General features: G+C 49.4%; 2 protein-coding genes across 7 annotated transcripts in view; one reads left to right on the forward strand and one right to left on the reverse strand.

Annotated features, from left to right (window-relative positions):
- Positions 1-1,697: 1,697 nt before the first annotated feature.
- ETV7 (ETS variant transcription factor 7) lies at positions 1,698-8,069 on the reverse strand. 3 transcript variants are annotated; one of them, XM_048328520.1, is made up of 8 exons: positions 7,809-8,069; positions 5,898-6,015; positions 5,466-5,630; positions 5,079-5,186; positions 4,007-4,195; positions 3,587-3,729; positions 3,133-3,233; positions 1,698-2,685 (listed from the first exon to the last, which is right to left on the reverse strand). In XM_048328520.1, exons 1-8 carry the CDS (start codon positions 7,812-7,814, stop codon positions 2,574-2,576), a joined length of 942 nt encoding a protein of 313 aa, XP_048184477.1. In that variant the 5' UTR covers positions 7,815-8,069; the 3' UTR covers positions 1,698-2,573. The 3 variants fall into 3 exon arrangements, 2 of the variants coding, with proteins under 2 accessions (XP_048184477.1, XP_048184478.1); XR_007208204.1 differs by having other exon boundaries at positions 2,597-2,685; positions 3,009-3,233; positions 7,809-8,068; XM_048328521.1 differs by lacking the exon at positions 5,898-6,015 and having other exon boundaries at positions 7,809-8,067.
- A 1,005-nt stretch (positions 8,070-9,074) lies between these two features.
- KCTD20 (potassium channel tetramerization domain containing 20) overlaps positions 9,075-20,750 on the forward strand; it is a 30,020-nt gene continuing 18,344 nt past the window's right edge. The window contains exons 1-3 of one of the 4 annotated variants that reach the window (XM_048328004.1): positions 9,093-9,154; positions 11,562-11,654; positions 13,576-13,647. Coding sequence is in view for 2 of the 4 variants with exons in the window: in XM_048328001.1 (XP_048183958.1) it covers positions 20,461-20,471 (11 nt within the window). In the remaining 2 variants the exon portion in view is untranslated. Of the gene's footprint in view, positions 9,155-11,561; positions 11,655-13,575; positions 13,648-20,381; positions 20,472-20,750 lie in introns of those variants that run through there. The other 3 variants (XM_048328002.1, XM_048328001.1, XM_048328006.1) reach the window with 3 other exon arrangements.

Here is a 20,750-nt window from a genome sequence, read left to right on the forward strand (position 1 = left end):
AGGGCAGCCACTGCTCCCTGCACCAGCCAACACATGGCCTCAGAGGAAACCTCTCAGCCCAGCTGTGCAGGTCCTCTGATCCAAAAGGGGGGTGGGCATCAGCCTCCAAAGCAAATCCTCTTTTTCCTCCAGGCCTGGGCATGGTTTTAGCTGCTTCTCCCAGCAGATGAGCCATGTGCAATGCCCTGCCCCAAACACCAGCAGATGTGGGGCTGCTGAAGGGTGGCTGATGTTCTCCAGGGAATGAAGCACCTGGAAACCTTTGGGAAAGCCCACATGAGACACCTGTTTGCATTTCACAGCCCCTGAACTCCAGCCATGCCGAAAGTCACAGGCAGGCGTGTGCTGTCCCTCCCACACCCCCACACCAAGCTCCCTGGCACAAGCAGCAGTTACTCCGTTGTTTACTGACAGGGATGGGTCTGTGTTCCAGGAAAGCCACAGCTTTACAGCCCTCCTGCCTCTGTTTGTCACAGGGAAAGACACATATTTCTCCAGGAGGTGCATGAAAGCTTCCTAGGAGAGTGGACAAAGCTCCTTATTCCAGCCCATCCTTGCAAAGGTGCCCTTGGACTGTCTCCCTCCAAGACCTCTCTGGAGCTGCTCAGGGCAGCACAAGGGGGGTTGAGGGCTTTTGGCAGCTTCCCAGCCAGGAAAGGAAATCCCCAGCCAAGCCCAGAGTGATCTTTAGTCATCACGGGAAAAACAGGTAAAGAGAGGTCGCCTCGCACACTCCCTGTGAGCACGGCACAAGGACCAGGGCCACCAACTGTCACCTGCTCCAACAGAGCAAGCACACAGGTGGAAGAAGCGATGGGATCCTCAGGAGCTATCAGGGCTGTCTCTGTGGCAAGAAAGTGGAGTGGAAAGAGGAGATCAGGAAAAAGGCACCCCATGGGTGCCTATCCCAGGAGTGGCATGGGGCCAGGATTTTACAGTTCCCAAGGAAGGGGAGCTGCAGTCCCACCAAAGCTGAAGGATTTCACCCCCAGAAAGATTTGGTTTGGCTTTTCCCTGGGACAAAAAGTACCCTTTGTGGAGGGAAGGATGAGGTTTGGGTGCTTCACTGCACCTTCCTGCTGTGGTGCATCCCCAGGCTGCACTAGGTGGGTGCTGGGGAACCTTTACCCTGCTCTCCTAGCAGGGATTGTTGGCCTCCCTTCCTAGCCAGGATCTCCCCCAGGCTGTGACCTTACACTCATTTGCCCCACCAGATCTTCTCATTTCCTTCTCCTCCACCACTCGAATTTTCAAGTACCTCTGTTTTGCCAGTGAGCTGGTGATTTTTTCTGGAAGTGAATCTCCTCAGCCATTTTCCAGAGATGTTGTACTGCTGCAGCTTTGCCCACCAGCCACCACCCATCCCACCACTGTCTCTTACTGGCTACTGCCCACTAGCATCTCCAGGTTGCAGCTGTGAAGCAGTTTTGCAGGAGCAAGGCCAGTTACAGCCAAAGGGACTGTAGTTTCAGGTTGGCAGTAACCAATTTTGGTGGAAACCTCATGGTGCAACCATGTGTTTGTGCTGTGCTCACCCATCAGCTGCTGAGCAGCTCAGACTGGTGACCTCTGGCTTAGGAGCTGCCAAAAGATGCTGGGGACAAGATCTGGGTGCCCACAGGAGCTGGTTTTAAATGAGGAAAGCTTGGATTTCCCAGTTTCAGACCTTCAAACAGCAAGAAGTAAGATTTTCAACCTTCCAGTCACGGCATTTTATTTCCTCTGTGGAAAGCAAAGTGAAAATAGTAGTGGGTATTTTCTGGTTTCACACACACACACACACACACACACACACACACAGACACTCTGCTCACTTCAGGTATTCCTGCTTCAAACTCAAAGCAAATAACCCCATATCTGACCATGAGTGGGGTCATATTCATTACTGGCTTTGTTTCTTTTCACATTATTTAATCAGCTAATTACAAAAATCGTTACCTGGAGGGAAAGGAATTAAAGTGAATACCAGCTTAGGGCAACCATGGAGCCTGGAGCTTCAGCCAGGCCTGATCCAGGCAGGTGTTTCAGCAACTCCTAACCTTAATCCCAAGAGCAACCTCCCAGGAGGCAGTGAGGTTCCAACGTGCACCATATCTGCAGCAGCAGTCCGTGTTCAAGTCGGGGCAATGGCTCAGGTTCAGAGCAGCACATTCACACCTGGGGACAGCGCTCGCTGCCAAAGCAGCGCAGCCGATGCTCGGCCCGGAGCACGAGCTCTGCTCTGCTCAGCACATCTCACTGTAAGAACAGAGGGATCTTTTCCACAAGTTTAAACCTTAAAGGCAAGCGTCAACATTTCAGAGCAAAAATACCACATTCCCTCCCCAAGGGCAGGAGAGAAACCAGCAGAAGGCCAGCCCACACGTTCACCTGCGCTTTTGGGGCTGGGGCACAGCTTCTGGGTGTGTTTTGCTAAGGAAGCCCCAGAGATGTCCCAGCTATGGCTCATGGCAGGGTGTGAAATCCAGGCCAGCCCTGTGGCCTTCAGTCCAGGAGAGGGAAGAGACACCAGCACTTCCCAGCAAAGCACAAGTCTCTCTGTGATGCACTGAAGTGAAACCTCCTAAGTTTTATTATGGTGAAACCTCCAGCGGGTCTTCCTTTGAATCTTCATGGTCCTCATTCTCCAGCTGCTCCAGTTTGCTGGATTTCTCATGGACAACCTCCCCAGGAGTCTTCAAAAACCTGAAATACGTTTTTGTGATGACTTTAAGGGCACGTCCAAACCCAGCCCCAAACCGGGCTGTAAACGATGGAGCCTTTGCCCTCAACGAGGCCGGGTTGGACAGGGCTTGGAGCAACACGGGAGAGTGGAAGGTGTCCTTGCCCGTGGCAGGGGGTGGAATGGGATGAGTTTTAAGGTGCCTCCAACCCAAACCATTCCAGGATTCTGTGATCAGCTGAGCTCTGGAGCTCAGAGGGGATTTGCCACCCTCAGGCTTTGCTGAGGATCCCAGGAAGCGCTGAGGTCCCAGCTGGCACAGGACAGAGCCTGGACACAAACTCACTGGGGTATGTGCAGGGGAGGATGTTGCTGGATGAAGCAGCTGCCAACATCTGGAGCTCATCATCTTCCCATGCCCCATCCATGCTGTCCCAGGCAGCTCCTTTCTCTGTTCTTCTTCACCTCACCTGAACAACAGCTTCTGCCCTGGCTCCTTTTTGATGATGTTGAGTTTGTAGTAGTGTCTGAGCGCTCGTGACATCTTCTCATAGGTCATGTTCATCCGGTTCTGGAAGGACAAAAGAATTGTGGGGTGTTGAGCAAAAGCAAGCAACAACACTTGGTTTGGGTCCGTGTGCAGCAGGACCACACATGGGACATTTGAGGTGGCTTGGGGCATTGTGGGTCTGTAGTATGGGTCTCTAACTCAGACTGGCTTCATGGTTTGCTTCCCAGGGGATGAGAAAGTCCCTCTTTAACCACCAGGCTGGCATCTCTCACTAACCCTCCACCCACTGTGTCCCCCTCCCCAGTCCCTGAGCCATCAGCTCTAGGGAACAGGTCATGGAAGGGACATGCAGAAGCCCAGGGATGACAAATTTCGTTCTCAGGGATGACAAATTCGCTCTCAAATGCACTCACCTTGTGGTTGCCCCAGAGCTGGGCAAGCCCGTTTGGGTTGACGACCCGGAAGACCTTGGCGTCCTTGTCCTCCCACCTGATGTAGGGCTCGTAGCGGCGGTCGGACAGGAGCTGGTACACGTATTCCCACAGCAGCCTGCAGTCTGGGCAGGGGGGGATTAATGGCCACAGAGCTCCCACTGTGCTCCAGCGAGGGGGGCTCAGCAGCAGGATTGCACATTTAGCAGTGACAATAAATATGAGAAGAACCCAGAGCTCACGCACAGCACTTTCAGTGCGAGATCTCGGAACAATTACAATTTTTCAGGTGGGGAAACTGAGGTGGAAAAGCATGGAATGAAGGCAAGGGAGACAGATGGGCAGACAGGACAAAGCACCATCTCATTTCCTCAGGGAACAAGGCTATAAATTCATAATTACCTGCAATTTTCCCATCCACTGGGGCCGACAGAGTTGCAGGAAAAGAGCAGATGGCACCTGGCCTGCAGCTACTCTCTGAGCTGTGGTGGGAGAGGTTCAGCGGCTGCGTGTGGCTGTGGAACGGGGGCTGCTCTGCACAGCCCAGCCATGAGGAAACAACTGGGGCAGCCTCAGCACTACGGTCTGTACCTGCAAAAAAACCCCTAATAAACACCCTGTGGCACATTAGGGCAGGTCCCAGACCTTGCAAAGCCCTGAAACAGGAAGGGAGGGACAGCCCAGGGTGGTTCTCAGCCTGGTACCAGCCCAGGCAGAGGAGGAAGGTGCTGAGGAAAGCCTGGGATTTTCCTAAGGCAGGAGCAGCAGAAAGTCCAGGAGGGTTAGAAGAGATGCCAGGTAGGGTAAGGGTCAGATGCAGAAGAAAAACCGGAACAGGAAAATGCCCCAGAGCAGAGGCACCCCCTGGTAAACTGTTGTGGGGACTTAATGTACTAATTACCTTACACATGAACCAGCAGAAGAGCCCAGGAAAGTGCTGCCAGATCCACCTCCACACATATCCAGCCCCTGACACCAATCCAGCCCCACCCTAACTCCTACCTGGGCCTCCCAAGGGCACCAAGAAGCCTCACTGGCCCCCACCAGCCTCACTTGGGGCCTCTCCCCACCCCACCCACTGATCCAGAAGCTCTGTGTAAGCTCAGCCCCAGTTCCTCAGCCCTTTCCCAGCTATGTTGCAGGACTACTCTCCAGCAGGGCTGTGCCTCTGCCTGGCTGTTGACCCTCCCTGATCCAAATCTCAGTGTGCAGGCAGACTTCTTAGGGAAGACATAGCCTTGCCAGTTTGCCATGGACCCCCTGGTGCTGCCTAGCACTGGTTCTGACCTGCTGCATCCCTACAAACTTCCCAGATGATCTGGACTTGCTGGACCTGGTTGCCTCTCTCCGGTGGTGTGGGATGGTTTCAGCAGGCTGAGCTCCAATCCCAGGTGTGAGCAACCCACTGGGGCTGCAGGCAGGTTCTGCCTGATGGACACGGCCGTTTTCCCGGGATATTTTTCTCCCATCGTACCTTCCTCCGTGCTCCCAGCTTTCCTGAAGGGTGAGTTCAGCAAGGGGCTGCACACCAGAGCTCTTCTCTGAGTCTTAATGAACTGGAGTATTTCATAAAGCACATCCCCTGCAGGGAGGGAAACTCTGCTCAGATGACTTTGGACAATAGTCCCTCTCAGGTAATGTCGCTGAGATTCTGAACTACAGAGTATGGGGTTATTCTCCATCCCAAAGTATTTGTCTTGGGATGGCTTTATGATGTGTATCCCCGGATGGACCAGAATAAGGAAGAGTTGTCCTCATCTCCAGCACAAAGCCTGGTCTGCTGGGACCCATCGAGCCTCTCTCAGCAGAGCATAGCTCGTGCTGGGATGATGCTCACAAACCCCCTTGCACTGGGTCTAACCTGAGCTCGGAGCTCGGTGTCTGAAGTCATCCTTGGTGAGGATGCACAAGGCTTTGCCGTTCATTTCGAACTTGCTCTCGTCAGTGGGCCGCAGGGAATATTCCTTCTCAGCCCATCGCAGCCAGTGGATCACGTCGTCCTTGCTCCACAGTGAGGGCTGGATTCCTGAAACCAGGAGCAGCCTCTGAAACAACTCTGTCCTCAAAACTGCTGAGTGGCAGGGTGGGGCTTCATCTCCCTCACCAAACTTTCCCTCTATATTGAGCACTCACAGGTCAAAAACACCACAAATAGAAAATGAACCCTGATGATGCTTTGTCCCCCTCGTCAGCAGGGAATGATCCCTGGGTGGGACACCAAGGCTGCACCCCCCATGTCCCACCCATGGGAACTCCTTTTTGAGCACCACTGACTTGCTTAACCTCTACTCACTCAGCCTCCCTGGAAGCTTGAAGATCTCCCCAGTGCTGACGGGTGAGGGTCTGGCCTGGGATGGGGGTGGTAAGGACACTGCCACCACGGGGCTGGAAGAGCTGATGGCCACTTTGCCCTGGGGAAGAGATCAGATACATCAGTGGGGGGAAACACCCAGCTCTGGTCCTGCCTTTGCTTTGGAGATGCCTCCACTGGCTCCGGTATTTCCTAACTGGCTTCTCATAGCAGTGTGATGTGATGTGCTGTCTGCAGCTCTTCCATACATCTTCCTCACACTTTTCCTTATCCCAGCCCCAGAATGAGTCTCTGGTCGCCCAAGTCAGCATTAGTAGCAAGAGATCCCTCTCTTTCTACAGCTCCTTAGCAGAGGAACCTGCCCTCATTCAGGCTCTGGATGGGGGTCACCCATCCCCACTCCCCATGGCTGCAGAAGAAGATGGAGCCAAGACTGGCAGAGCCTGCAGTGCCTGTGCTGGCTCCCTGTTCCTGCAGCAACCTGCTGGATGCTCAAGGTTTTAGGAGAGCACTTCAGTTCCTTAGAGCTGTGAAAATAAAGCTGGCAATAGTGCTTTGACTTTGTCTTAAAAACACCATATGAAGAGAGGTCTCTCACTCTAGCCCCAGTGATCATCTGGGCATAAGTGGAAATGGCCATCCCATGGTTTAGGGAGATGCAAGCTCCTCTTGCTCACCGGCCATGGAGTTCCTGCCCCTCAAGAATTACTTCCCCCTCCCTCCCAGCCAGGGCATGTGAGCCACAAGGGAGCTCAGATCCTGCTTCCAGCTCCATCGAGATCTTGAAATATTACTGGCAGCCAAGCAGATAACGTTTCCCCTTAAAAATACATTAATGTGAATCCCAGCAATTTCTCAGCTTCACTCACTGGAAAATTAACAATTTTGCTGTCAAATGGTATTTTCTGAAGCAGTTACCAACTCTGAGCACTTCAGGCTCAAGCAGGCTTTTGGAAGTGATTTAGAGCAGCCACCCCTCGACTGTGTGTGTGGGCAGAGGAGCTGAGCCCTCTGAAAATCAGGGGTGAGGAGATGGGAGTTGGACACATCTTAAATGCAAAGCTGAAGCTCCCAAAATCAGGAGACCAGGAGACAGGAGCAATACACTGCATCACTCCAGGGAAAAATGCTTCCCTGGGAGTTACAGCAGGAGGAAGGCAGCAGGCTGCTGAGGGGGTTTCTTCAGCAGAAGCACAAGTTGGTGGTCACTGGCTGTCACTGGGTTGGATTTAGCAAAGCAAGCATGACACTACATGAAGAGAACAGTGAGACTCCAGAATAAACTCTGAGCAGGCTTGGCAGCAACGCAAACTGTCTTTCAGATTCATTCTAAGCAATAAGCTATGGGGAAAATAAAAGTGAAAGAAATTAGCAGTGTATTTTGTCTAGAACTATCTAAAAGTTATTTTAATTTTCTCCCATCAGTGTGACTCTCTTACAAACGAGATTTACAGTAAAACCAGAACAAATATGGTATTTTTCTTGCTCCTAAAGGTTTCTAGGCCGTGAGATACATTCTGAATTTTTATTATGTTGTACTGATTTTATGTTCTCGCTTTTATCCCTGCTTAGCTGCTTTCAGACATTTCTGAGACGGCTTTCCTTTGCTTCAGGAGGAAATACTGTCCTTGGGGGTGTTCGAGTGGGAACGTGAGAAAAAGAGGGGTGAAAAGGAAAAGGAACCCCAGATGTATGAGAGCAGCTTTTTGCTCAGAACCAAATGGGGGGAAGAGAGGCCGCCGGCTGTTCTGGGCTTTGTGAAGCCGTTTGGAGGCGGGATAGGGGGTCACCCCCCCGGGCATGAACTTCCAGCCCTAACTGAGGGGAGAAATCCCGGGGGGGAACGGGGAGGAGGGAGGACAAGGGCCCGGCCCGGGGCCGGGCGGCTCCTACCTGCATGGCCGGTGGCCGTGGGCGGCCGCTCCCCGCCCCGGTGCGAGAGGAGCCCGGCGCTGCCGCGGTGTCCGGAGCGCTCAGGTTCCGTCCCCGCGGCCGCTGCGGCGCGATCCTTGCGAGAACCGAAATCGAAACGAGCCGGAGCCCCGGGAGCCGGAGAGCGCCGGGGGCAGCGCCCGGGGCCGGGTCGTTCTCCCCCCGCCCCTCCCGGGGCCGTCACCCCGCGGCTCGGCCCGCTCCGCCCGGGAGATCCCGCTCCGCCCGGGACAGCACCGGGAAACCTCCTCAGCCTTGGGGGCTGAGCGCGGCCCCGGGGGCGGGCACGCGGCTGGAGGACGGACGGATCCCGGGACACGCCGGGAGCAGCTCCAATATCGGGGTTCATCCTTTTTCTCCACCGGGCGCGGCCGGGGCAGCGCTGCCGGGGCCGGGGGACTCGGGGGGGAAGGGGGGGAAGCTGCGCACCGGTCCCGGAGCACCGGGAGGCGGGCGCACACCTGGAGGGTGCCCACCTGCCCCCGCGCACACCCTGTGATGCGGGGGTCTACCGGTGACTGGGAGGGACCGGGAGGCACAGGGATAGACTGGGAGGGGATTGGAGGGGCTTTGAAGGGACTGGGACGGACCAAAAGGACACTTTTCGGAACAAATGGGACACTGGGATAGACTGGGAGGAGCTGGGAGTGACTGGGATAGACTTGGAGGGGATTGAATGGGATTTGGGAGGGATTGGACAGGACTGGGAAGGACTGTGAGGCACTTTTACGGACAAAAAGGGCACTGGAAGTGGACTGCTAAGGTACTGGGATAGACTGGAAGGCGCTAGGACAGGATTGGATGGGACCGGGAGGGACAAAAAGAGTACTTTTAGGAACAAAAGGGGCACTGGAAGGGCACTGGGAACTACTGGGGGACACTGGGATAGACTGCGATATACGAAGATGGACTAGAAGGAGACAGGGATAGACTTGGGATGGGACTGGGAGGCACTTTTACGGACGAAAGGGGCTGTGGGCACGGACTGGGCGGGCACCAGGCTGGACTGGGCGGACACCAGGCTGGACTGGGCGGACAGCAGGATGGACTGGGCGGGCACCAGGCTGGACTGGGCGGACACCAGGCTGGACTGGGCGGGCACCAGGATGGACTGGGCGGGCTCCGCTCCCCGCGGGCACCCGCCTCTCGCGCCCCGCCCTCTCACGCGCCGTCGGTTTCCATTGGCCAATTGGGGAAGTCAATCACGGAGCGGATCCAATCACGTGGCGCCGTGGGCGCTGGGCGGGGACTCCGCGGCGGGGCCCCGCCCACCGCCCGCCTGAGGGAGCGGCCGCGGCGGGGACGCGGTGAGTGAGGCCTCAAAGGGCGAGGGGGCTGCCTGGGCCCCTCCGGGGCTCTGGGGACCTCTTCCCGGTTCTCTCTGAGCTTCTGGGGCTCTTCTCGGCCTTCTCTGTGCTTTGAGGGTGGTTACGGGCCTGGGGGCGCCCGCGGTGCGCTATGTGTCCGGAAAAGGGGGTTGGGTGGGAGGGGCTTTCCCGGCCCAGCGGGCATAGAGGAAGGTGCGGGGCCGAGAGGGGCGTGGGGGTCACAGGAAACCTGGGGGAGGGGGCTGAGGGGCTCGCAGGGGGTCTCAAGGGGCTCCGTTGTTGTGAAAGGGCTTTGGAGGAGGCTCGGGGGGTATCTGGGGACATGGAAGAGTGTCAGGGGACATGGATGAGGAGGCCGTGGGGCTGGGGGTGTGTCTGGGAGTCACAGGGGACTCTCTTGTTGTGGATGTGCTTTGGAGGGGTCTGGGGAGCTTTGGGGACAGCACATTGTGTGCACCGACGGGAGGCATCTGTGGCGGTGGGGGTGCTGCCACCTTTTTAGTGTTACCTTAGAAAGGGGGTCTTTGGGGTGTCTCCTACACTCTGTGTTTGGCAGGGGGCTGAGGCTGTTATCCCTAGGTTAGCACTGCATCCTTGTGTCCCTGACATGTTCACCTTTTCTTGGGCTGTGTGTGAGTCCAGGACTGCCCAGTGTCCTGTGGAGAGGCTGCTGCTGTGCCCACCACCCCCAGAATGGAACCAGCCTCCCCTCGGGGTGCTGGTTGGTCACACACTGCCCTCCTACGCGTGTTCTGGCACTGTAGGCTGGTGCAGTGTTGTTCTTAAGCATGTTTTAGGCTTGAGTTAACCTTCCTTTTCCTCCATCCTTGCTGGCCCCACAGTGCTTTGAAAGGAGCAGGAGTTTCTAAGGGGTTTTCCCCTAAATGGGTGAGTAGGTGAGAAGACCTAAGTGGGTGAAACCTCAGCCCACCTCTGCTCATAGGCACATTTTTGTGTCAGCTGTGGTCCTGCCTGTCTCTGTACTGCCATCTCAGTGACCTGAGGCCCTTCAGGGAAGGGATGATAATAACGCAAACAGTCTTGGGTATGAGGTTTAATAAGACCAAGGTGCAGGTGCTGCATCGAGGTCAGGTCAGCCCCTGGTATCAGTCCAGACTGGGGATGAAGAGATAGAGAACAGCCCTGGGAGAAGAACTTGGGGATGAGTTCCTGGACATGCCCTGGTCACATGCGCTGGACCCAGAACCCCCTGAGCCCTGGGCTGAGCCCCCAGTGTGGGCAGCTGGGGAGGGGGGGATACTCCACCTGCAGAGCTGCCTCCAGCCCTGAGGTCCAGCACAGGAAGGGCATGAAGGTGTCGGAGGAGACCACCAAGATGATCAGAGGGATGGAGCAGCTCTGCTGTGAGGAAAGGCTGAGATTTGGTATTGTTCAGGCTGGAAAAGAGAAGCTTTGGGGTGACCTTATTGTGGCCTTCCAGCAGCTGAATGGAGCCTCCAGAAAGACGGAGAGAAACTGTTCACAGGGTCCTGGAGTGACAGGACAAGGGGGAAGGGCTTCACACTGACAGTAGATTTAGATTGGCTGTTAAGTAAAAATTCTTCCCTGTGAAGGTGGTGGCACAGGTTGCCCAGAGAAGCTGTGGCTGCCCCATCCCTGGAAGTTCTTAAAGACCAGGCTGGATGGGGCTTGGAACAACCTGGAGTAGTGGAAGGTGTCTCTGCCCATGGCAGGGGGTGGAACAGGGTGATGTTTAAGGCCTTTTCTCACCCAAACCATTCTGGGATTCTGTAAACCTGGGAGGTTGAGAACCTCTGTAGGGAGAGTGGTTTGAATTGCTTTGCCAGGGTTGCTGCAACCCAAATCCTGTTGTAGCTGTAGATCATGGCTTTAAGGCAGAAAGTTCACCTATGGTCCCTGTGAGAGCCTTATCCTCACCTCAGTCCCAATCCTTCCTGCTGGCATTAGCAGCAATCACAAACAGTTCATCGGAAGGAAGTCATGTCTGGGAATCAATGGGAAGGCTGAGCTTTCCCTGTTGTGTCCTTGTTTACCCTGTGCAGGGGCTGTGAAGCTGCACTGCTCACAGTCGCCTGGATTTGAGGGTTATAAATACCTTATTGCTCAGTTCACAGCAGTGGTTTCAGTGATCTGAGCATCAAAACAGTGAATTGTTGGGGTCAGGAACTGTGGGTTACTGTGTAGGCAAAGCTGCTTGTCAGAGTTATTATTCTTCAGACTGGACTCCCATGTGCCTTTATTATTATTTATGCTGTTTAGGGAAGCAGTCACCTTTTACTAAAATAAATGCCCTGTTTATAACGTAACTCTGTATTTACATCACTAACAAATGCTCTTCTGCAAAGCAGCCTGTACTACAATTGTCTTTATTTTCCATAATAACATCTGTGTTCTGATCTTACAGCTGAAATGCAGCAGTTTATGTAGACCAACCTGCACAGAAGACTGTGTCTAGACTAATTTCAGCCTATCTTAAAGCAATTAAGGACAGGTTAAAGTAAGTTCTGCTATCATGGAAGTAGGCATGTGCTGATTTATTGGTGTTTGATTCAAGACAGACAAATTTGCAGCACGTGGAATGCTTTTTGATATCTTTTGATGCTGGCTTCTGCTGCCAGAATTAAAGGGGATGAGTTTTATGTTTGATTTGGGCTTGAAAGGAATGATCTTTCTGGTAGTAGTTCATTACATCATTTTATTTTTGAAAGCTTTCTGTTTTGTAGTTATTCTCTAAAAATGAGTGGTGTTCAGTGAGCTCAGTCAAGCTGCAGGGGCAGCTGGAAGAAGCTGTAGTTGAAAGAACCAAACTGGTTATTTCTATCCTTCTTAACAGTAGTGAGAACCAAGTAGCAAAGTCATTTGAGCTGTTTGATGTACATTGCATGTACCTACAGGCAGAGAAAACCCCATATTCAGTTTCTTTGGGTTGTTGATTTTCTGGAAAGGTTTTGAGACAGTTCTTGGAGTGGCAGATGAGACAGTAATTCCAGAAGCCTCATCACCGGTTGTGCTAACAGAAATGTATCACCTAAGATCCATCTAGGGTTGTTGGATGTGTCCAGTATAAAAGCACTCAAAGTTACACTTTGTTTTCCTGTGCTCCAGAGATGGCCTTACCTGAGCTCTGCACACCAGTAATCTGTATTTGCATCCCCAAAGTATTTTTAACCATCAGACTTGAGAAACCCTCTTACTTCAGCTGATTTGATCATAAATCTGATATTACCTCAGTCTCTTTGAAGTACCTTCGTGTTTTGGCATGTTCAGTCCTGCCTTCTGAGAATCCAAGAGCTTTCATAACCACTTGCTTGGAGTTTTCTGTTCAGGATATTGTAACATTTTTTTGTGTGGTGACTCAGTCTGTCTTTACAGGTCATGAGAAGTAAGAATCAACATCTCATTTTCTTGGTTGATGCTTTCAGCCCCAAGTTTGGGCCATGTGTTTGTCACTCGACCTCATCTTGAACTCATTCCATGTGCCCGTGACAGGCAGCCAAGTGTTCAGTTCACTGAGTAGCAGTGCAGTCAGGAGAATTGAAGTATAATATTGTTTAAAAGTCTTGCTATTTTTACCTGAAAACCCATAAGTAGAAAATTCGGGTGTAGAGAAAAGTAAATAACATTTCACCCTTTGTAATGAATTTGCCATAAGGCTCCAGTGCTGTAGTTAACAACACCTTCGTCCCCCTTTGCCAGAAGCTGTGATTGCAAAGGGACATTGGCCCAGCAGTGGGACTGGATTAATAATTGCATCACAAGAGTTGCAGAGTCTGTTAGGAAAGTCACTGCATGATGAGAGGCCAGCTCAGCAGCCAAATAACTGGGGAAAGGAGCCTTGCAGCGCTCCCTGAAATAGCACCTGTGTGCTCTCTGTTTGGTGCCTGTGCTTGCCAAAGCCACTGTCAGGAACTCTTCCTCCTTCTAGAAAGTCAAATCCTGCTTAATGAATGCAAAGTGAGTCTCCCTAAAGCTTCACCTTGGGATGGACTCTGGAACTGCTGTGTTCTGCTTGGAGATCCCAGAGGAGTGTGTGGATAATGAGCTCTTTCTTTAGAAGAAAAATGCTGAGTTGGTGCCTGCTGATAAAGGTCACTTGAGCTGTCTAAAGGATCTCCTGATTTTTAAATGAGTTCCTTAATAAAAAGTGAACTTAGCCAGAGGATCATTACTGGCTAATTTAACCCACATCCAGACAAGCAACGTAACACCTTTTGTGTGGGTGAAAATGTAAAAGGGTGGGGAGCCATCAGCATTTTTTTTCTTCACTTTATTCATAAATAGCATAACCAGAGCTAACATAAAGTTTAGAAATTACCAATTTGCTAACATTAACATTTTTATAGAAACAATGTGATTGTAATATCTGGGTTTTTGGGGAGACCTGGCCAGGCTGCTGATGAAAGCCACTCTGATTTCAGGTTTCTGGTCCCAATGTCCCCTCTGATTCCAACATGACAGTCGGGTAGCACTGCTGGACCATCTTTGCCAAGGTTGGTACCATTTTGGGTCTCTGGCTTTTGGATGGCCTTGCCATGTGAATTGTTTGCTGAACAGCCTCCCTGTTCTGTTCTGAGCCATGACAGTACAGAGAAGCAGGGACTTGTAATCCAGGTAATGGGAGGTGGATGTGTTTTGGGAGTGGTACAGGGCAATAATTACAGGTGCTGAAGTAGCCGAAGTCCTGGGACCTGCCTTGCCTGTGTTGTTCCATCAGTTTTCACAACCATTTCTCCTCCTGTGTCTTGTTCCAGTTCTAATTTGCAGTCACAATGTGTCCTCCAGCCTCAGCAGAGACTTTACACAGACCCCTGGGGGCTTTGGATCCACTTTTTGGAGTACAAAAGAGGACTAAGGACTTTTGAAGGGCAGCTGGTCCATAAGCATAGGCCTGAAATTGAGAAGGAAAATCAATGTCTGTTAGACTTGGAAGCAGCACTGAACATGGGCTGCAGTTGCTGAAGCTCAACATTCAGTAATTTCTTCTGCAATTTGCAATTGTTTTTTTCTTCTTGCCCTCAGAACAACCTCAAATGTGTTATGTGCAGCTATTAAAAGTGGTGTTAATCCATGGATTGCTCCTGGGAGCACAAATGTTCAGTCATTGGTTTTGCTACTGAACACACAAATATAGAAATACCCTTGTGAACTATAAAATGTAACAAGTCATATATACCGCTCTGTCAGAGTGACTCGAGAATTACTCAGCTATTTACTGTGAGAATAAAAAGCTGCCTGGGATTCAATACAGAAGTAGCCAAAAGGAGCAATAAAGAAGGGGTGATGGAAATGGACTAAAGATAGAGAAATGAAAGCACAGCTCTGTGTCAGGTCTGCCTCTGCAATTTGTGGACAAATAGTCTAGATTAGAGTTTATTAGTCAGTCATGCTTTCAGTGGCAACAGCGTGTGTTCCGAGAACTGGGAAATGAATGCAGTTCCCGACCAGCTCCCATAAAACAGTGTGACATCCCTGACCTGTGTTGGGTGTCAGAGTTTAGTCCATTGAATCAGGAAGTTTTCAGAAGGAAGCAGAGCTTGGCAGCCATAAAAACAGGAGAACTGAACCTTGTGACAGCAATGAGAAGTGGTGTGTAACAGTTAATGATTGCTGCTGCCACATGGCTTGTATGAAAAGTTTTGGCAACATAGCTTTGCAAAACAGATGAGGCAGATGTAAATAACAAGGCCATGTTTGATAAAAGAGGGGTTTTCAATAAATGTAATTCCTGATCTAGAAGGCATAGCTGAGTCCCTTGGAGCCCAACCCTGTGGCTCGCTGTGCTGGGACAGCAGCTGGTCACCTGAAATGAATCTGTGAGTCCACATGATGCCATTGGATGTCCTGTAAACTGCCAGGATTAAGCATCTGCCCCAGTTTGAGCGATTTGCTCAGTTTAATAATCATTGACATTATTTTTCTCTAAGTGGTGCCTGTTTTATAACTGAATTACTGCAGTTCTCAGGTTATTCTGGTAACTCAGATAAATTGGAGTGAGAGGTCCACAAAAGATGTGAGCAGGGAAAAGGCAGGAAGGGAGAAACTGATGGCAGCAGCAGCAGCAGAGTTTCTGATGGACTGGAGATGAGCGGGGTGGACTTTCCAAGTCCCTCAGTTCATGTGCTCAGTATCATCTGCTAATTCAACATAACTGGAGCAAACAACGGAGAAAAACAGAGTAAGGAAGCTTTAACCTCTGTGAAAGTGAGCTCATCTCTTCTTGCTCTGGACCAGTGGATTAAAAAGCGTGGTGTTACATAATCTCTACCCACAGAAAAGCTTCCGTCTGTCTGGAATGTTATCTGCTGTGGCAGTTGGTGGTTATGAATGAGTTCCCTAATCCATTGACGGAAATGTTCCGGCAGGCACTTGCAGACTTCCCTGTAGTCTAATGCTTGTTGAGAAGTCCTTGGTCAGGTGTCAGAGGCTGACTTTACTGCCTGTGTTGGGAAAGGAGTCCAGCTAAGGAATAGAAAAGAAACAGAGATTATTAAAATTTCAGGTTTTGATTTGCTGTTAAAATTTGATTTCTTAAATCCATGGAGTTTCTCTCTTATATATGAGCACAACCTGGCCTTTTTCTATAGGATCTAATTTTTCTTTTGCCCTTCAGACTGACCAAGTAACAAATATGAAAAATCATAAGATTATTCAGTCATGCGCAAACCAGGTGATTCAGGTATATTTGAGAAGTGATTCAGCTTTAATGTAAAGCACCTAAAGACCACAAGGTTTTGCCCATATCCAGGCTTTGCTGAGATCCATCCTAAGCATGTGTAAATTAGCTGATGTTTGAGTCACTTGAGACTAGGCAGGTTTTAGCTTTTACTCTAAATGCTGCTGATCCCTGGACTCAGCTGTGCTGCACAGCGATTTCAGACCTCCCTTTGAGTGCGGTCGAAGCCATCGATTTGGATGCTGCACTAATGGGGAACAATATTGATCATGAGCACTTCTTGGGCACATGGGAGAGGAGCTTTCTCATTCCCAGCATTCCCTCCTGTTTCACATCCAGTAATGGGGCAGGAGCGTGTCTGCTCCTGTCCCACCTCAGGCTCAGGGTGAGGCCATGGTCAGACGTGCTGGGTGGGGTGGGAAGGGTGCTGTGGGAAGGGTGCTGTGACAGCTCTGTCACTGCTCCCAGTGTTCTGGGGATGGAAGTCCCCTTGCAGGGCTGAACAAGGTGGCTCTCAGAAAGACCAAAATGATGTATTTGATGCAAGGAGCTGTGTTCACGTGCAGCTTTGCTGTCAGTCCCAAGGAGAGTGATAAACAGCTGGGTTAGAGAAGGTCAGCTGGGAATGCACTGCACAAGATACTGAAGTGAAACCAGTCTAATGATTTCTCTTACCTTGTGCGAGCCAAGCAAGGGGGAAACTGGGTTTGTTTATTGATAAAGCTGTGGAGAGCTTTGTGCATTAGGGCTGTGCTATATTTAAGTGGTGTCCTGTCTGTCAGATGTCCCTATTACAAAATGTTCTTTGCAAAGATCATGGGCCTCTCCTTTTAAAAGCTGGTTTTGAAAATCAATTGTTTTCAGAAAATTGGTTAATATGCCATGGCTGTGGCACCTCTGTATGTCTTCACTTTGTGCTGTTAAGTCATTCCAAGAGCATTTTAAAGGTGTTATAAACAGCTATGGGAAATGCCACTTCACCACTTGAAGAGTAGAATTATTGCATTTCTGAGAGATGAAGCAATTCTTAATGCAGAAAATAGAGTGTTCTCCAGCCTCTCACCCTGTGTGCTGCAGACACTAAGTGCTATCTTTAATTAGAAGGCTGTCACAGCTGAAGTAAAAATAACAACTCAAAACAAAACCTCCTGTGAACTGGATTGAGAGCCATGAGCCTTAAAGGCTTTACTTCTTCCTGGAGCAGCTGGAGCCCTGACAAGGAGCATTCCAGCCCCTTGTGCTGCCCAGGCCGTGCCTGGCACACGGGACTGGAGGAAACATTCCCCTGCTGGGGCGGGGCCTGCTGGGACTTGTGCTCATGGCAGACGTGCTCTAGGTTTAGCAGCAAGAGGTGATGTCTTGTGTCTTCAGCCAGACTGACAAAAGCCACCTCATTTCATGCAATCCACATTAAGAGCTCTGAAATGTCACGGTGTGGTCACATCTGCTCAGGACTGAGTTGAAATCATCGGGAGCTGCTTTTGGACATTTATAGACCCTTTAATTAGCAGACTCTATAGGAAAACCTATCTTCTTGTTAAGGATTTGTTAAAATCATGCATAAGCTCTACTGCTGGAATATGCTAATTTATTTGAGAATCTCTTGGATTATTCAGAAGGAGAGTGAATATTCCTCACAAGGAGAGGCTTTGAAGACCATTTCCTTGAAATAAATAATTGTTTTAAAGTCCTGGCATTTCTTTTGCATGTTATCTTTGAGATAGACAAGAAACCAGCTACAGTTTTGGCTAGAATATTGTTGAGTTCTTGCTTGTCAAGGTAAAAACAAGCTGGAGGGGCCTGTTCTGAAATACACTTCAATTTTAGAACTTACCCTTTCAAGAGTGACCTTATCCATGGCCCAGATGGGCACCTTGCCTCAGCACAAACACCTCATAATGTGTGTTGAAATAGGCATCTTCTCTGCTTTTTCAATTTTGTATATTTTTTTTGTGGTATTTTCCCATTTTTACTCCCACAAAATATGGCTCCAGTTCCTGGCTAATTTTGCTGTAACACAGCACTAGCCAAATATTTTTGTGGAAGAATTATTAGTCATAGAAGAATGTAATGGAATATTCTTAGAAAGTGTTATAACTATGCTTGACATGTAAAATATTTATCCAGGCATGTAAACAAAGCAAGAGGTGTCTTGCCAGTGTCCCCTTGTAAACCTTGGTTGGTTTGAAATCATGGACTGTTTTTCAGTTCTTGAAAATAAGGTATCAGGTTCTCTGCTGACATGAATTGCCAGTGCTAATGGTTGGCCTCACCTCGATGAAATTGTAGCCCCTGCTCTTGCCTCCCTCAAAATAAATCAGGAGGTGTTTTCCAAAGAGCTGTAATTGTGCTAAATAAAACTGCCGTGTTTATTTTGGTTTCGGATTACTCAGTATTACTTGCAGTTACTAATGCAGCTGCACTGTGAAAGGAGCCTTATGTTTGTTTTGCTTTTTCTTATTGTCTGTATCTTAATTCTCTTAATGAGAATTAAACCATGTATCTGATTCGGAGAGCTCTGTTGTTTCTAAGGACAACACTGATAATGTTCCCTTAGGCACTCAGGCACAAAGGAGCATCTCTGCCCTTCCACAGGAAAATTCAGCTGTGGCTTTATCTGAACAGGCTTCCAGCAGCTGTTGTGGTGAGATAGGGCAGTGCCCCGTGGGGATGGCAGATAGCGCCCCTGGCAAGGACCCCATGCCAGCCGGAATCGTCCCAGACTTTGGGAAAGATCCCCAGTGCTGGGTGAGGACACCTGAGCTTTGCCAAGCCTGGTTCTGCCCTTGCACACTGGACACAAACTGCTGCTGGACCTGGAGTCTGAACCTCTCTCTCAACGTGGCAGTATTTCCTTGCAAATTTAATCGCATTCCATTGCAGCCTCCCTGGGTTTGTTTCTTGGGTTTGGTTTGAGTTTTTTCATTGTTATTATTTTGAAAGCTCCTGTAACTGCATTCAGCTTTCAAAAACGTGCCATCTATTGTTAGTTTTCCGAGCTGCTGCCGTGCAATTGGTTAGAAATGAATGGCAGTTGGAGTTGTAGGGCAGAGTTGTAGCAGATGAGCTGGGAATGAGTGAGCTGTTACTTGTTGGGATCCCTTCCAGAGAGGGAAGGTGGAGTTTTGAGCTGCTCGCAGCCTTTCTAAAATAAGAGTCAGAACCAAGTAGGTGCTTTTTGCCGTGGGTGAAATGTCAGATAACTTTTTGTAGTGAACTAAAAGCTCTGTAAATGAGGAGAGGAGTTTTGGTTTAGGCTGGATATTGTCTCTGCTGAATTTTTAATTTTTAATTAAATTAATTAAAACTTGTGTATTTCAAAACACACTGATAATATACCAATGCTCATCTCGAGAGATCCACAGTGGATAGTTGCTGTGGTAAACACACAGAGGGTAATTATAAAAGCTAATTCATAAATTATACATATACAAATCATATAAATTATATTAAAAAATATATAAATCTGTTCTTTGTCCTGATGATGTCCACCAGCCTCACCTGGTGTGGGACATCACCTCCTGGTGATTAGAGGCTCTTGATGTTTACATTCCCCCAGCCTTTTTACCAGCCACAGGTGCTTTATTGTACCTGTATGTAGACAGGTGAGATAATTGGGCATTAAAAAAAAATAAAATCTTGCCCCCAAACTAAAAGTAATAACAAGTTTTTGCATACAAAAGTTAGTAAATTAGTGACAACTTGGATTTTTTTTTTTTGGTGTTGTATTGCTTGGTTTGTTTTTAATCAAGAGCCCTCTAAAGGCATCTTTCGTTCACACTTTCAGACTTGTCAGGAAAATGTGCTTTATCACTGGCGTGAGTCAGGAGAAAAATAGTTTCCTGCTTGTTTAGACTCTATTTGCATTAAAAATCATATATTATTGATAATACGTGATATATTTAATTCTGCTGTTTTGTGAAAATGTGTTCAGAGAAGTCTCTGAGCAATCCAGCTGTATCTTAGGGGAAAGTGGTAAGAAATAGAATAAATTGATTTAATATTTGGGCTGACAGAGGGTAACATCTCCAGATTCCATAAACATGTAATGCCTTGGCCATGGCACCTGAGCACGGAAGGAAAGTGGTCGTTCTTATTTGGGTTCTTTAGCAATGCATTGATGTGTCAAAATAACTCATTGTATCCTCAGTTACTGTAAATTTGTTCGGGCCCAAGTCCTAGGACTCCTGGGCTTGGGAATCCATGTGCACGTATTTATGTACATAACCAAAAATTCTGGTGGCTAATTGCTCTGCCTGTCTAAGGGATGTGTGGCAGCAGGTGTTTTACCAAATGGCATCAAGGGTTTAATAAAACTGAGCCTTTTCTACCGCACAATTCCTGCAAAAACTGCCTGAATAAGGAATCTGGAGAGAGAGAGAGAGATTCGGGAGGCTTTTACTGAAAAGAGGAGACTTTAAACTGTTACCGCACAGATTATATTCAAACTTTCCATGAATCAGCTGGAGGGACTTTTAACCTGAAATATTTACATGAATCAGCCGCCCGGGTTTTGGGGGAGTGACCATCGCTGCTCAAAGAGTTTAAACCCGAAGCTTTGCTGTGCTTTGGTGCTTCCCTCTGCTCCAGCGGGATTTCGGGATCGTGGTGCAGGGAGCACTGAGCACGGATGAGCCGGCAGTAAGTGAGGGGCGCTTGGCACAGGGTTTGCTCCAGAGGTACACCAGGAAATGTGGGTGATCAGTTCAGCTCAGAAGTTCTGGTGGTTGCAAGTGGATCAGATTCTGTGGCAGAACTCCCTCAGAAATACTCTTGTCCTTATGCTGTTTTCTGCATTTATAATTGAAAAACTGGACTTCTCAGAATATAAACGCAGGAATTGAAATCGTGGGAATTTGGAACCAAGTTTGATTTAACTGCCTAAGAGCAAAAGTTGAGAAATAAAAGCTTTTTTAAATC

Source organism: Corvus hawaiiensis, chromosome 24 (assembly GCF_020740725.1).
Source record: "Corvus hawaiiensis isolate bCorHaw1 chromosome 24, bCorHaw1.pri.cur, whole genome shotgun sequence".
Lineage (NCBI taxonomy): Eukaryota > Metazoa > Chordata > Aves > Passeriformes > Corvidae > Corvus > Corvus hawaiiensis.